This window comes from Brachyistius frenatus, unplaced genomic scaffold (assembly GCF_029030835.1).
Source record: "Brachyistius frenatus isolate BFR_SWC_R1_liver_20210118 unplaced genomic scaffold, ASM2903083v1 Contig_8, whole genome shotgun sequence".
NCBI lineage: Eukaryota > Metazoa > Chordata > Actinopteri > Embiotocidae > Brachyistius > Brachyistius frenatus.
In genome coordinates, this window is record NW_027210607.1 from 491,928 (window position 1) to 504,922 (window position 12,995).

Consider the following 12,995-nt stretch of genomic DNA (forward strand, 5'->3'; position numbering starts at 1 on the left):
ACATAAAAGGAGCCATAATTGGGGTAACAATATTTTCACATGACAACAATGATATGCTTAAGTGCTTTTGGGAAGTATAACATGCTGTAAGAAGCCACAACTGTTGCACTTAAGTGGTGCGTGATGGGAGTAGGATGGAGGGAGGCTGGGTTATGACAGAGGAGTCGATAAAATCAATGTCCTGCTGAAGCCATTCAAAAATCATTTTCTCTGGTATGGTTTCGCTCCCTGATTCACAAAAGAGTTTTTATTTAAGCAGTGCATCAGTTACAGAACAAATGTATAGTGGGAGTCATGTTATGAATATTAGAGTGCTGATTAGAAAGCAGTTAATTGTGTCACTGAAAATGCACAATGATTATGACTGAAGGAGAGCGAGCTAATGACCATACAGATACAATCATTTTATTCATAATATTTTAACCATTTCTCCATCATAATCACAAGTATGTTTATATTTGTACAGTGTACGACATCAATTGCCAATGGTAAATTTATTTTAAAGTAATAGTATGAGTGGCACTGGATAATGACTGACTTGTCTTTTACCCATTTGTAAGAAATCTGTTTCTTCCCTTGTAACCTGCAGTTTTTTCAAATCATAATTAGTGTGGCAAAAACCAAACCTTGCTCTCCACAGTCTATAGAGACACGCCTGGTGAGGAATAATAAGACAACTTGAGTTCTTGTGAAATGTCCAAGTATCCCTTTAAGGTAAAGCAGGAGGTGAGCAGGGGTGAGCAGTGATGCCCAGATGTAAATATAAGCAGCAGATCCTGAAAGCCTGAGGCTCAGATAGAAATCCCAAATTGTATTAAGGGACATTGTCCCTCACTCCCAGTATGCGTACCTAATCCTGTTTTAGCGTTGTTCCATTACCTCAATTACTATCATCTCACCCAGAGGTGGACCCAGCCAAGGACACCACCAGAGAACTTACCAGTGGGTGGAAAGAGAGGGGGGTGTGGATGGAGGAGAGGAGAGGAGGGGGAGGGACAGCTGTAAAGAAGAGAGTGCACTGTAGTAAAAAAAAAAAGAAGAAGGAAGATAGAGGAGGAGAGACAATAAATAGAGGGTTACACAGGCAGGAAAGGACGATATAAGGAGAAATGACCTTAAGGGAGAGTAAATTGAGAATGTAAAGACAAATACAATTCACGTTAGGCGAGTAAGATAATTGTATGTCCATCTTAGCCTGTAGCCAAGACCTGGCATCCAATTTTGTTCCCCAGCTGGTTGGAGAGGGATTTAATGGTGTCAATCCAGCTAATTTACAGGACAGAATGACTGGCTGAAGAACAGACACTCACGCAGGCTGATGGTTTTACAGGGTAAAATGTGCTGCCATCTTAAAGTTACGCTTTTTAAGTGTTCCATATCGTGCCACATACATGCCTCGTACAGCCTGCACAGATCTGCATGTGGATGTTTGTCATGTGTCCTTGCAGCAACTTCAACGCAGAAAATATGGGTTTTCTAACAGCTTTTATCATAAAAAACAATATTTAGACCTCATGAGGAAGAGTCGATCTTTAGACTTTTGAGGTGTATCTTTTCTCAGTGTTGTGCCATTGTGACCTGCAGTACAAGGCTACATGCATCAAGGCATACATTTTAATTTAAGGCATGAACCCTGAAAGCTTTATTGTAGTTGCTCTTTGTATGGAACAGTGGTGAGTTGACTGAATCCAGAATTCAACTGAAATTGCAATATGATTGGAAATAAAGGGGCAAAAAAACATCACATGAGAAATTGTGAAATAAAAGGAAAAGTAGTAAATAATAGAAACAATGAAATAAAACCTTTTCTATTTAGCCATTCGAATAATTTGATGCATTTATAAATGCATCCGATGCCTCTAGTGTGTTCTGGTCTTCATGAATCCCTTCTGTGGATGTTACAGTGTGTCTCACGAGTTTGCTGCGCTGGCTTTATTTCAGCTCCTTGGACAGCCGTTGGATCAGAGTGCTACACTTCCTTTTGAGAGGGATGGATCGAGCCAGTGGGAACTTTCTGCACACACACTGTCTCACTCTCACACACAAAGGAGTCGTGAAACATGAGCCAAGCTCCCTTACTGCCTCTCTCTCTCTCTCTCTCTCTCTCATCTAGCACCACATAAGTGTCCAGGCTATGCCCTTGGCGTAATAGGGCCTAATGCCTGTGCTTGTCACTGTAGCATGGCTGGTATTGAGTGTTAGGACATTTCTGAAGCTGTGCGTGTGCACGTTCTCTGGAGTCTCACTAGTAGCTGCACAGCTTTGACGTTTACCCCAGGTAAAGAGCGGGATGCTATTATTTACCCCCATCTGCCCTCCCTCCTTTCTCCGTCTCCCTCCATCCACCTGCTGTGCCCAAACTTTAAAGTTTGAAGAGGTATTTGTCACCTCTATCTAAACTTAAACTAGAGAGATTACTTTTGTCTCATCTCTTTCTTTCCCTTTCTCCAACTCGATCTATCTTCATCTCCGTGTCTCCATTCTGCTTTCTCACTTCATTTTTCTACCTTGGAGTGGTGGAGAGTTTGCCTAATGAAGTGGCTGATGGGAGTATATTACAGGGAGACAGAGTGGAGCGGTCGCCTACTCTAAAATCCATTAACCTTACAGTTTCAATCAGCATGCAGACAAGTCTGAGCCACGAGTCAAAAAGGAGCGTATTAGCTTAAGAGTTACACTATTGTGCCTTCCACTTGTTCTGTTTAATATTTTACCCACATTTTTGTCTGAAAACAAAAATGGTGATTTCTGTCTGTATAATTGTAGCGCTGTCATCATCATATAGTGCAACGCAAACTCGCTCCTATTTTACCCAATATATTGTTTAAAATTTGCCTCACCCAGGAAGATACTGTCTCGAGATACTGTACACAAATCCAAAACACAGCACAAAAATCTAGACCCAGTGCCCAGGCAATCTCAGTGAGCTCCTTCAGTGCATCCTTTTCCTGCATCCATTACCAGGTATTTATATGTTTTTAGCACCGAGAACGTTTTCCAGGAATCCAGTATCAGAGACATTTAGAGACAAACTATGTTTCCCTTGAAAATGCAGAAGTTGTCTAAACCAGTGCTTCCCAGACATTTTGGCTTGATATCTTTTGAAATGAAAGCTATTTGTGAGTCCCATCGAAGATAACTTCCACAAGGGACCAGATCAAACTAAGTGATTCTTGTTTGAAAGAATTTTTAAAGGACCGAAAATTATCCAGTCAGTTGCTATAGATAATAAAGCAAACTCTATTGAAAGTTTGACATTGGAGAATATGTTATTTATTTGCTCAGAAGTAATTTTACAAGTATTTGTGCGGATCCCGATCCCAGGTTGAGAATCACTAAATCATAAGCACCTCCGAGGGCTCCAGAGAGGCTCCAGTATTGTTTTACATACCAATAGAGTATTATTTATTTAACAAACAAGAATACTAATATACTTATTCTGGGCTTCTTTCACAGGAAAAGTTTGATTTTGAATGCTGGAGTGAGTGCGTCTGTTTCATTTAGACGTTTAATAAACGTTTAAATGATGTCCTGTGTGACACAAGAATGACAGTTTGCAAAGGAAAGCTGGGTCGCTCTCACTGTTAAACTTGTTGTTGATAATGTTTACACATTATCACACGACAACTTTTATCAGAAATTGGTTTGTGTGTCGGAGTATGCACATATTAGACTGGCAATGTTCAGAATTAGTTTGGAAATGTGACTGCCTACTTTAAAGCAAAAGAAAGGCAAATCCAAAACCACATATCTGGACAATAAAGAAAAGGGCTACCTCCATTTTGGAAGAACAGGTTGTCTTTTCAGTTCTCTGCAACTTCTGATTCAACCAAAGTGGAAAAAAAGTGCAGTGTTATTGATGATACTGTCAGTGTCCAGGATTCAAGCAGATTAACTAGAGATTAAAAAAAAAGAAAAAAAAGAAGATGAATAAATAAATTAAGCCTCCCTGGTCCTGATAATGCAAATGAAATTCACAGGTTAGAACGGCTGCAGGTGCCCACAATTAGAGGTAATTTGTGCCGATTTTAATGATCCATAATTTAGCTGCCTTTCCAAACGCTTGGTCATACGGGATAAGTGTGTTTGTGTGTTCAGAAATAGAGGCCAGGAAAACAAAAGGCTGGGAAATGAAGGAAGGAGGAGAATCTTCCACAAGACACCCTAATGCACAGACAGACAGGACCCCGATCGACACACACTTCAACACACTCGTGTCTAGTTTATAAATATAAATATAAATATATTTATTGTCAATTCAAATCCCTGTTTGTAAGTACCAGCAGGAAAGAAATTATATCTTTTAAATACAAGCTCATAAGCACACACACATTTTCTCTTTGCAGATATTTGTTGAAGCAGGATTTTTTTTTTTCCACTACCACCTCTCTGACACTCTCTTTCTGGCTGTTAGAGGTAAATTGCAGTGTACTGATGTATAAAAGCTTCCATGTAAACCGCAACATCCTTTTAGTATCACTGTTAATTTGTCATATTTGTTCTGCTGGTAATTAGCAGGTGATACGTCCCAATTTTGTGTGTATTTTTACAACCCACCTAACCTGTTTACATATTAATGGAATCTTTTATAATTCATTGTTCATGACACCATTCAGCAAAAGAGCTTTTAACCAAAAAAAATCATCAGAACATCAATATTATGACCCCTATAATGACACCCATTTTCTTTTTGCAATAATAGTGCAATATGTTTCAGTTTATTATGTGATGACTTTCTGATACTTTTTGTTGCAGTTTTCAGATAAAAGGTGGTTTCAATATTCTTTCATTCAGTTAGATAATTAGACAGACAGTTCTTGCTAGTGTTAATGTGCATGTAAGTATATACGTGTGTATTAAGATTCCAGAGTGGTCTTCCTTCACACCACAATTTTGCAGTCAGATCTTGTTTCAGACTTTTGTAAATGTCTAAATTGCTTTTTTCAGACTTCAATTGTGTGTTCGGGTCTGCATGTGCATCTCTGCTTGTTCACTTTGTCAGATGCACCCACGTTGCACAGTACATAATGGTGGAAGGCTCTGAATGGGAGCGACGGGGTTCGTTTGTCATCTAATCTTGTAAACGAGCTGATGGCCGTCCATTCGGGCCCCTAATGAGATTACATATGCATTGCGGGTCCCCCACAGGTCATCGTCACCGAGGCCATTCAAAGGCAATTATTGTTTTAAATGTTCCTCTCGTTGCCATATCAAAGTGACTCTGCACGCTTCACTGAGGGAAGAAGCTTTGAGGCAGACTGAGGGCGTTATTTTTCCTCTCCAGTTGGTGCCTAAATGTTTTTACACTCCTACTGTTTTACCTTCCTCAGGCGGCTGAGGTGCTCTGTTCCGTGTGTGTGAATGAAAGCGTGTATGTGGTTTTGTCTTTGGGGTGAAAGGCGTCGGTAGGAGTGTGGGCAGTACATGAGAGAATCTGATTCTAGAATCTAGTGTACACAAATACACTTGCATACATTTCAGTTTTATGCTTTTGTTGCTAAAATACAAAATTACTTCTGACGGGTTGTATACCCATTGGTCTAGACAATGAAACAATATATTATCTGTCTTTTCTTAGCTTCTATTTTTTTCTGCCTCATCAGATATATACTGTAGTTTTTAATGTATTTATGCTGTTGCTACTGAAATGAAGAAACCATAATTTCAAGGTTTAAAGGATTCTTCTCTGTTCTCTCCTGTGGGTTTGTGTCTGTGTGTATGTGTATTTGTCAGTGAGCCTGTTTTGGTAGATCAGTGGGAAGTGGTAGTCCGCTGGGATAGCCCTGTTTCTTTGTTCTCCTGCTGACAATGGAGGACTCACAGTCAGTCTAAAGGGAGAAATTATGTCCCAGAGCAGTCTGGGAGAAAAAGAGATACTCACACACACACACACACACACACACACACACACACACACACACACACACACACACACACACACACACACACACACACACACACTACTTCTCACATGCTACTCATGTGGGGCATGACCTCAATAAGAGCTACTGTTGTATTTGCAAAGCTCTCAACACCATGTGCCGACCACTTTTAAAAGCTGTAACAGTTAGGCCTAAGGTTCAAATAAAAGATCAGTTCAGCTGAGTTGAACAGAGTTGTTCTTCATGTATTTCGTTCTGTACACAGTGCTGTTAATGGACAAGTGTGTTAATGTTACCAAATGAACAGCATTGCGGCATTTATACATTTCTTGCATTTTCTTAAATGAAAACAGAAATGGCAACAGAATGTTTTGTTCACATAGTTGTATGTAGTATAAAGTCTGGATGGTGTTAAAGTTATTTAATAGATTTTCAGTTACTATTTCTCCTAACCCAATTCATTTTTCTCTGTCACAACAGGTAAGGAGGAGCCTACCACCTATACCTGCACTACATGTAAGCAGTCATATGGCAGCGCCTGGTTCTTGCTGCAGCATGCTCAGAACACCCATGGCTTCCGTATCTACCTGGAAAGTGAACATGGCAGTCCTCTCATCCCACGAATGGGTGGGCCTTCCTCCCTTGGTGGAGGTGCAGACTGCCCCTCTCAGCCTCCCCTTCACGGTCTCCATCTGCCTCCCGATGCGAGCCCCTTCAACCTCCTCCGCATCCCTGGCTCTGGCTCAGGTGGAAGGGACAGTATTGGAGCAGTAGGTGGTGTTGGCATTGGTGGCGCTCCTGGTGGGGGCCATCATCAACGATTCCCTCCGACACCACCCCTTTTCAGCCCTCCTCCAAGGAACCACCTGGACCCCCACCACCTGAGCCCAGAGGAGCTGGCGCTGGCAGCCCACCACCCGAGTGCCTTTGACAGGGTGCTGCGCCTCAATCCTCCTCTGCCTCTGGACCCCCCTCCGACAATGGACTTCTCAAGGCGGCTACGGGAACTGGCGGGCAACACCTCAGGGTCCACTCCCCCACTATCCCCCAGCCGGCCCAGTCCCATGCAACGCTTACTCCAGCCATTCCAGACAGGAGGAGGAAGTGGAGGTACGGGAGGTGCAGGGGGCAGCAAACCTCCATATCTTGCTACTCCACCGCCTCTTCCAGGCTCCATGCAGTCACCTGTGGGCTCTCAGACCACTCCTACTACACCTCTCCCCTCAGCAGGGGCAACCCCCTCCTCCACCAACCAGCTGAAATCAAAGTGTTGTGAGTTTTGCGGCAAGTCCTTCAAGTTCCAGAGTAATCTAATAGTGCACCGGCGCAGCCACACAGGAGAGAAGCCGTACAAATGCCACTTATGTGATCATGCTTGTACGCAGGCTAGCAAACTGAAACGCCACATGAAGACACACATGCACAAATCCTCCTCGCCAAATACAGGCAAGTCAGAAGATGGGCTCTCAACAGCCTCATCTCCAGAGCCTGGCACGAGCGAACACCTGGGCAGTGCAAGCAATGCCCTTAAGTCAGTTGTGGCCAAGCTGAAAAGTGAGAATAACCGCATGCTACGTGAAAATGGGGAGGAGGAGGAGGAGGAAGAAGAAGAGGAGGAAGAGGAGGAAGAGGAGGAGGAAGAAGAAGAGGAGGAGGAAGAGGAGGTAGAGGAGGAAGAGCAGCAGAATGGGGAGAGGGTAGCAAGAAGAACCAACAGCTATCATTTCGCCTTGAACCTTGAAGCAGCACGTCAGCATGAAAATAATGGTGTAATCGGAAGTCGACTGGGAGGAGTGGCTGATGAGGGGTCCATCCCTCGCTCACTGCCTGAGGTGATGCAGGGGATGGGTCTGGCCGCTAGCATGCAACACTTCAGTGAAGCACTCAGTGCACACAAACGAAATGCCATGGCCCAAGAGAACCACCTGCACCACCATCTCAACCGAGACCATCACCACAATCGTGAGATGTGTGATGGAGACTCTGTACTGGAAACAGATCGTGGAGAGGAGGGCTCTGTTTCGACAGTTAACGGGCGAGGAGCGTCCCCCAATGAATCTGCCTCCGTTGGCCTTTCCAAGAAACTGCTTCTGGGTAGCCCCAGTCCACTCAGCCCTTTCTCTAAACGTATCAAGCTGGAAAAGGAGTTTGACCTACCCACTCCCACAATCCCTAACACGGAAAACGTGTACTCCCAGTGGCTGGCTGGCTATGCCGCCTCCCGACAACTCAAGGACCCTTTTCTGAACTTTGGGGATTCCAGACAATCGCCCTTTGCATCTTCATCTGAGCATTCTTCAGAGAATGGCAGTCTGCGTTTCTCGACTCCTCCGGGGGAACTGGATGGCGGGATGTCGGGCCGTAGTGGTACAGGCAGTGGAGGCAGCACACCACACCTCGGGGGTCCTGGGCGGCCCGGTTCCAAGGACGGCCGCAGGAGTGATACTTGTGAGTATTGTGGCAAAGTGTTCAAGAACTGCAGTAACCTGACAGTGCACCGGCGCAGCCACACAGGCGAGAGACCGTACAAGTGTGAGCTGTGCAATTATGCGTGTGCCCAGAGCTCCAAACTTACACGCCACATGAAGACCCATGGTCAGGTGGGCAAAGACGTGTTCAAGTGTGAAATTTGTAAGATGCCCTTCAGTGTCTACAGCACCTTGGAGAAACACATGAAAAAATGGCACAGTGACCGTCCTTTGAGTACCGAAATAAAGTCAGAGTAGAAGGCCGAACAATTGGACCTTTTCCCCGCAACTATGTCCGCCATCAGCCCCCTGTTTAGTCCCAGCCCCCTGTAGATTTGCCCCAATCCCAACAATCCACTTTTGCCAGTCTGGTGGAAGCTCAAGACCATGTGCTCTGCACCAGCACACCCCGTTTCCATTACCCATTGAATGCATGATCTGTATCGGGGCAATACTCTTGCATTGACGCAAAACTTCGAGCCTTTCTCTTGTGCAATAATTTACATGTTGTGTACTATTTTATTTTTTGAGTTTTCCTTTTCCATTTTTAAGAATTAGTCAGCATGCATAGTATGTTTTTGCTAATCAAAGAAAAAAAAAGAAAATAACTTGTCCCTGGTTGGTTAGTTGTTGAGTAAATGTGTTGCTGTTTTTCTCTTGTTCAGTTTTTTTCTTTTTATTCTTCAAAAAGAGAAAAGACAAGAAAGATATGTCCATGCTGCATACATTCTGTAACACATATCATGTACAGTTTTGTTTTGTAACATGGAAAGTGAACAGTCTTTGACTTGACCCTCTTCTTACAACCCTGCAAATGCACTTATCCTGATCTTTCTAAAAGATACCATGTTCACACAGGGTTTAAAAAATCCATGGCCAAAATCCATTGGCTTGATGACTAAACTGAAAGTGACAACAGTCTTTAAATTTCCCTCAAAAAGACAAGGGTGTGCTAAGGATTCAATTTGTACTATCATTTGGTAGAATAAGAAAGAGTGCCTTTGATATCTCTAGACTGCATTGGCCATAATCTTATCTGGTATAAGTTTGGGGTCACACTAGATCAAGCTAGGCTCAAGCCACCCAGGAAAGGTCCTTGCATCAAGCACCTGACTGCTCAAATGGACTGTGACAACTCATGATGAAAGATCAGAAGGTTCTCGTTAATCATCCTTTAGCTACCTATTAAATGTTCAATAGGCTATCTTTAATATGTGGATTTCATGGCAAGCATGGTACAAGCAGTATTGTGTATATCTGAATTATTTGTAGTTTTGTTTCTGGTAAGGAGGTACTTTTGAGATAAAGGTAATCTGTAATGTACAATCCTGAACTTGAGGGATTCGGCGCATGGCTGAGAAGTGTCATGTACCATCTGCGTTAGCACAAACCTACAACGCTGCTTCAAAATGTCAGTGTGTGGAACAATGCATAAAGTAATATATGAGCTCCAAGTGAGGCTAACTTTATTTGAGAGCATTGAAATAACTACAAGCTAGACAGACAGAAAGCTACACAGAACTGGAAGCTACGTACATAATACGGGGATCAGAGGCAATGTCTTTCACTTTACATTTCTAGAATCAAAACAGGGTCATTAACTATGAATTGCAGAAAAAATGAACGAATTGCAAAAAATATATCTGTAATCTAGGGCTCTTGAAAAAAGTAAAATGTGATCATTTTAATCAGTATGCGTAGGCAGGGCACCTTTTTTGTTTACTGTTGCTTTTTAACCCAAAAGGGATATTTCTGTTCCTTCAGTTTCATTCAAGCTGTTCATAGTATAGCACTTATCACTCTGCCTGAGAGTACCAACCGACATCTCTCTTGCATTGTCCCACACTGATGCAATGTTGGTACATGGCTTGAGTCTAAAAGCTAAATCGTCATAAATCGGACATGAAGTGCACTGTTTCTATTTTCCCATTTTATAAGTTTACGCTGAAGGGGAAAACCTGATTGAAATGCTGTCAGATAACGAGGGTCAGCAGTAAAAGATGAGACACATAATCTGTTGCCAGCAACTCCAGCCTCTTGACCCTTGACCTTTGTACCCTTGCCATTTCACCTTTGACCATTTGTCAATTTGTTACCCCTAGAAAACCCAGCACTTAGCCTGGGCTGAAAATTTACACTTGTCGGCAAGGTCTGTAAATTAAAAGATTTGCTGTGAGTGATAAGTAACCAATGCTCCTACATGGTTGCAAACGGGATGCAGTTCTCATTTCCACTATTCACAATGACACATTGTTAATTTTTTTAATTTTTAAGGAGCTATATTTTATCCTTATTGTCATCTACATCTGAATAATCTATAGACCTTGCTGGCTAGACAACAGACACTCAAATCTTGTTGCTCACACTGCGAGAATCTGTTTTTGTATAAAACCTTCCTTTAATTATAGATATGAAAATAAAAGTTTTTTGCAAATAACACTTCACTATCTTTTAGGGGAAACTGTAATTTAAGTTTTGTTGTCGTTTCTCTTTTCCTCAGCGTCTTGGTGGTGTTGAAGACTCCGATCACAGTATATATGAAATGATACAAAAAAAGAAGAAAAACAAACAAAAAAAAAACTCTGTGATGGTTTTGTATTTTATTTTGCCTTGGCTCTTCACAACTCTTCAGGTTGACATACAATTTGCATTGGGGAAAGGATTAAGATTATATATGGATATATAATAAAGAACTTAAAATATAGGAAAATGCACACTCATGTCGATTCCTATGCTTAAACACATTTATGGTCTACTTTTTCTGTATTTCTAGAATTGTATTTGAATTCAATGTTCACTTAGAGTAGGCACTATAGTATTTATATTGAGGCTCGTATTTTTAACTGTTGCTTGTTCTCTCTAAAGGTATTTACCATACCTTTTTTTGGTAGTGGAAAAAAAAATCCCAAGCTGCCACGGTATATTTTTTTAATTTGGCAGGATAATATAGTGCGAATTATTTGTATGTTTAAAGAAATAAAAGGAAAAAAAAAACCCATAAAAAAGCAGCTAAAGTATGTGGCATTGGGAGGCGTCGCAGGCCATCAGATGGCCGCTGCTCTGTTTCCTGTCCACAGAGGTGGTTGTACATATCTTCTTTGATTTTTGGTTCGGACCTCCCCCCCCTCCCATTGCCCCCCTCCTCCTCACCCCGCTTTCCCCCGCTGCCATTCTTGTATGCAGTAATGCAAGCTGACGTCGGCCTGTTCTGTTGTGTGCTTCTGTCTCTCTCACCCCTCCCACCTGACAACATTCCAACATCAAGGAGAGGAAAAAAACAAAAGAAAAAAAAACCTTCATATGCAGTACACGGATTACGAAAAAAAGCGTCAAAATAAATACATTTAAAAAAGAAAATAAATGTTTTGCAGTTTTTTTTTCATTGCCAAATACTAAATGGTGCTTTATATTTAGATTGGGTATCCTTTCATATGCAAAGCATATTTAAAAATGACCCGAGGGATGTGGAGAAGCCTGCTTGAGTTGAGACTTTTTTGTAAATGGCAATGCGGAATATTTTGTTATCAGCCTTTTCTATTCCTGTTCTGAGAGCTGTTTGTTGTAACTTGAACTTGAACTTTATCTTTTACTATGGGAGTTACTATTTATTATTACCTATATGCTCTGTTAAAAACGGAGACATGGAATGGATTCTTATTTTTGGTTTCTTTTTATTTTATTTCATATTTTTTGGTTATGATATGATTTTAATTTTGTTTTTCTTTTGTAATGGTGGCCGATGGTCATTGGACAAACCAAGCTCGTTAATTTCTGTTGTACTTGTTTGGGGTCTCTGTTCAGTTGTATTGGGAAAACCACTGTCTGTGTTTTCTGGCAGATGTCTGCATAATCCTGTTCACACACCCATTTTGTCCCTTTATCGAAAAACAATTAATAAAAAAAAAAAATGAAAGTATAATGGCACTTGTCGCTTGTTTCCAATATGTGTGTCAACGTATCTGAAATGTGCATCCATGAGTATGTGTGTATGTAATTACAAGGTATACAACAGCTTCTGCTGTAGACATCACTGTCTTACAATCATTGTTATCTAATTTGCTACACATTTCTTATGAAAATATCTATTTCTAATAAATGACTTTATATGGAAGAGTTTTCAAAAGTTTACACATGCCATTTGAAGTTGTCCCGATATGGTTTATGTGTGTCTGTTGGTGTGAGTGTGATGGGTGCCACTGGTGACCTGTGCAGGGCGTTTCCTTAAAATGTTATTCTAATGAGGCCTTAAACTGTTGCCTGAACCCAGTGAACTCAGCCTTGTAGGCTAGCCTTTGGCCTTGGAACTATATGTACTTCATAACTTCGTGTGTGTGTGTGTGTGTGTGTGTGTGTGTGTGTGTGTGTGTGTGTGTGTGTGTGTGTGTGTGTGTGTGTGTGTGTGTGTGTGTGTGTGTGTGTGTGTGTGTGTGTGTGTGTGTGTGTGTGTGTGTGTGTGTGTGTGTGTGTGTCAGGGTGGAAGAACTCCTGACACCAATGTGTCTGCATGCAGGGGCCATCCTATCTGTTGGTCAAGACAGCCCAGCTGCATTTAGTACATGCGTATGTGTGTGTGTGTGTGTACGTTTATCACACCACTATCTCAGAGCACATGTGTACTCTGCATGTCACTCCTCAAAGTACAGTA

At 41.9% G+C, this 12,995-nt stretch overlaps 1 protein-coding gene across 2 annotated transcripts in view; it reads left to right on the forward strand.

The window, feature by feature from the left end:
• Positions 1-12,274, forward strand: part of bcl11aa (BCL11 transcription factor A a) — a 55,729-nt gene extending 43,455 nt beyond the window's left edge. For both annotated transcript variants that reach the window (XM_069689836.1, XM_069689837.1), the window contains exon 3: positions 6,363-12,274. In XM_069689836.1, the coding sequence (XP_069545937.1) occupies positions 6,363-8,608 (2,246 nt within the window). In that variant the 3' untranslated portion in view covers positions 8,609-12,274. The remainder of the gene's footprint in view (positions 1-6,362) is intronic.
• Positions 12,275-12,995: the final 721 nt, after the last annotated feature.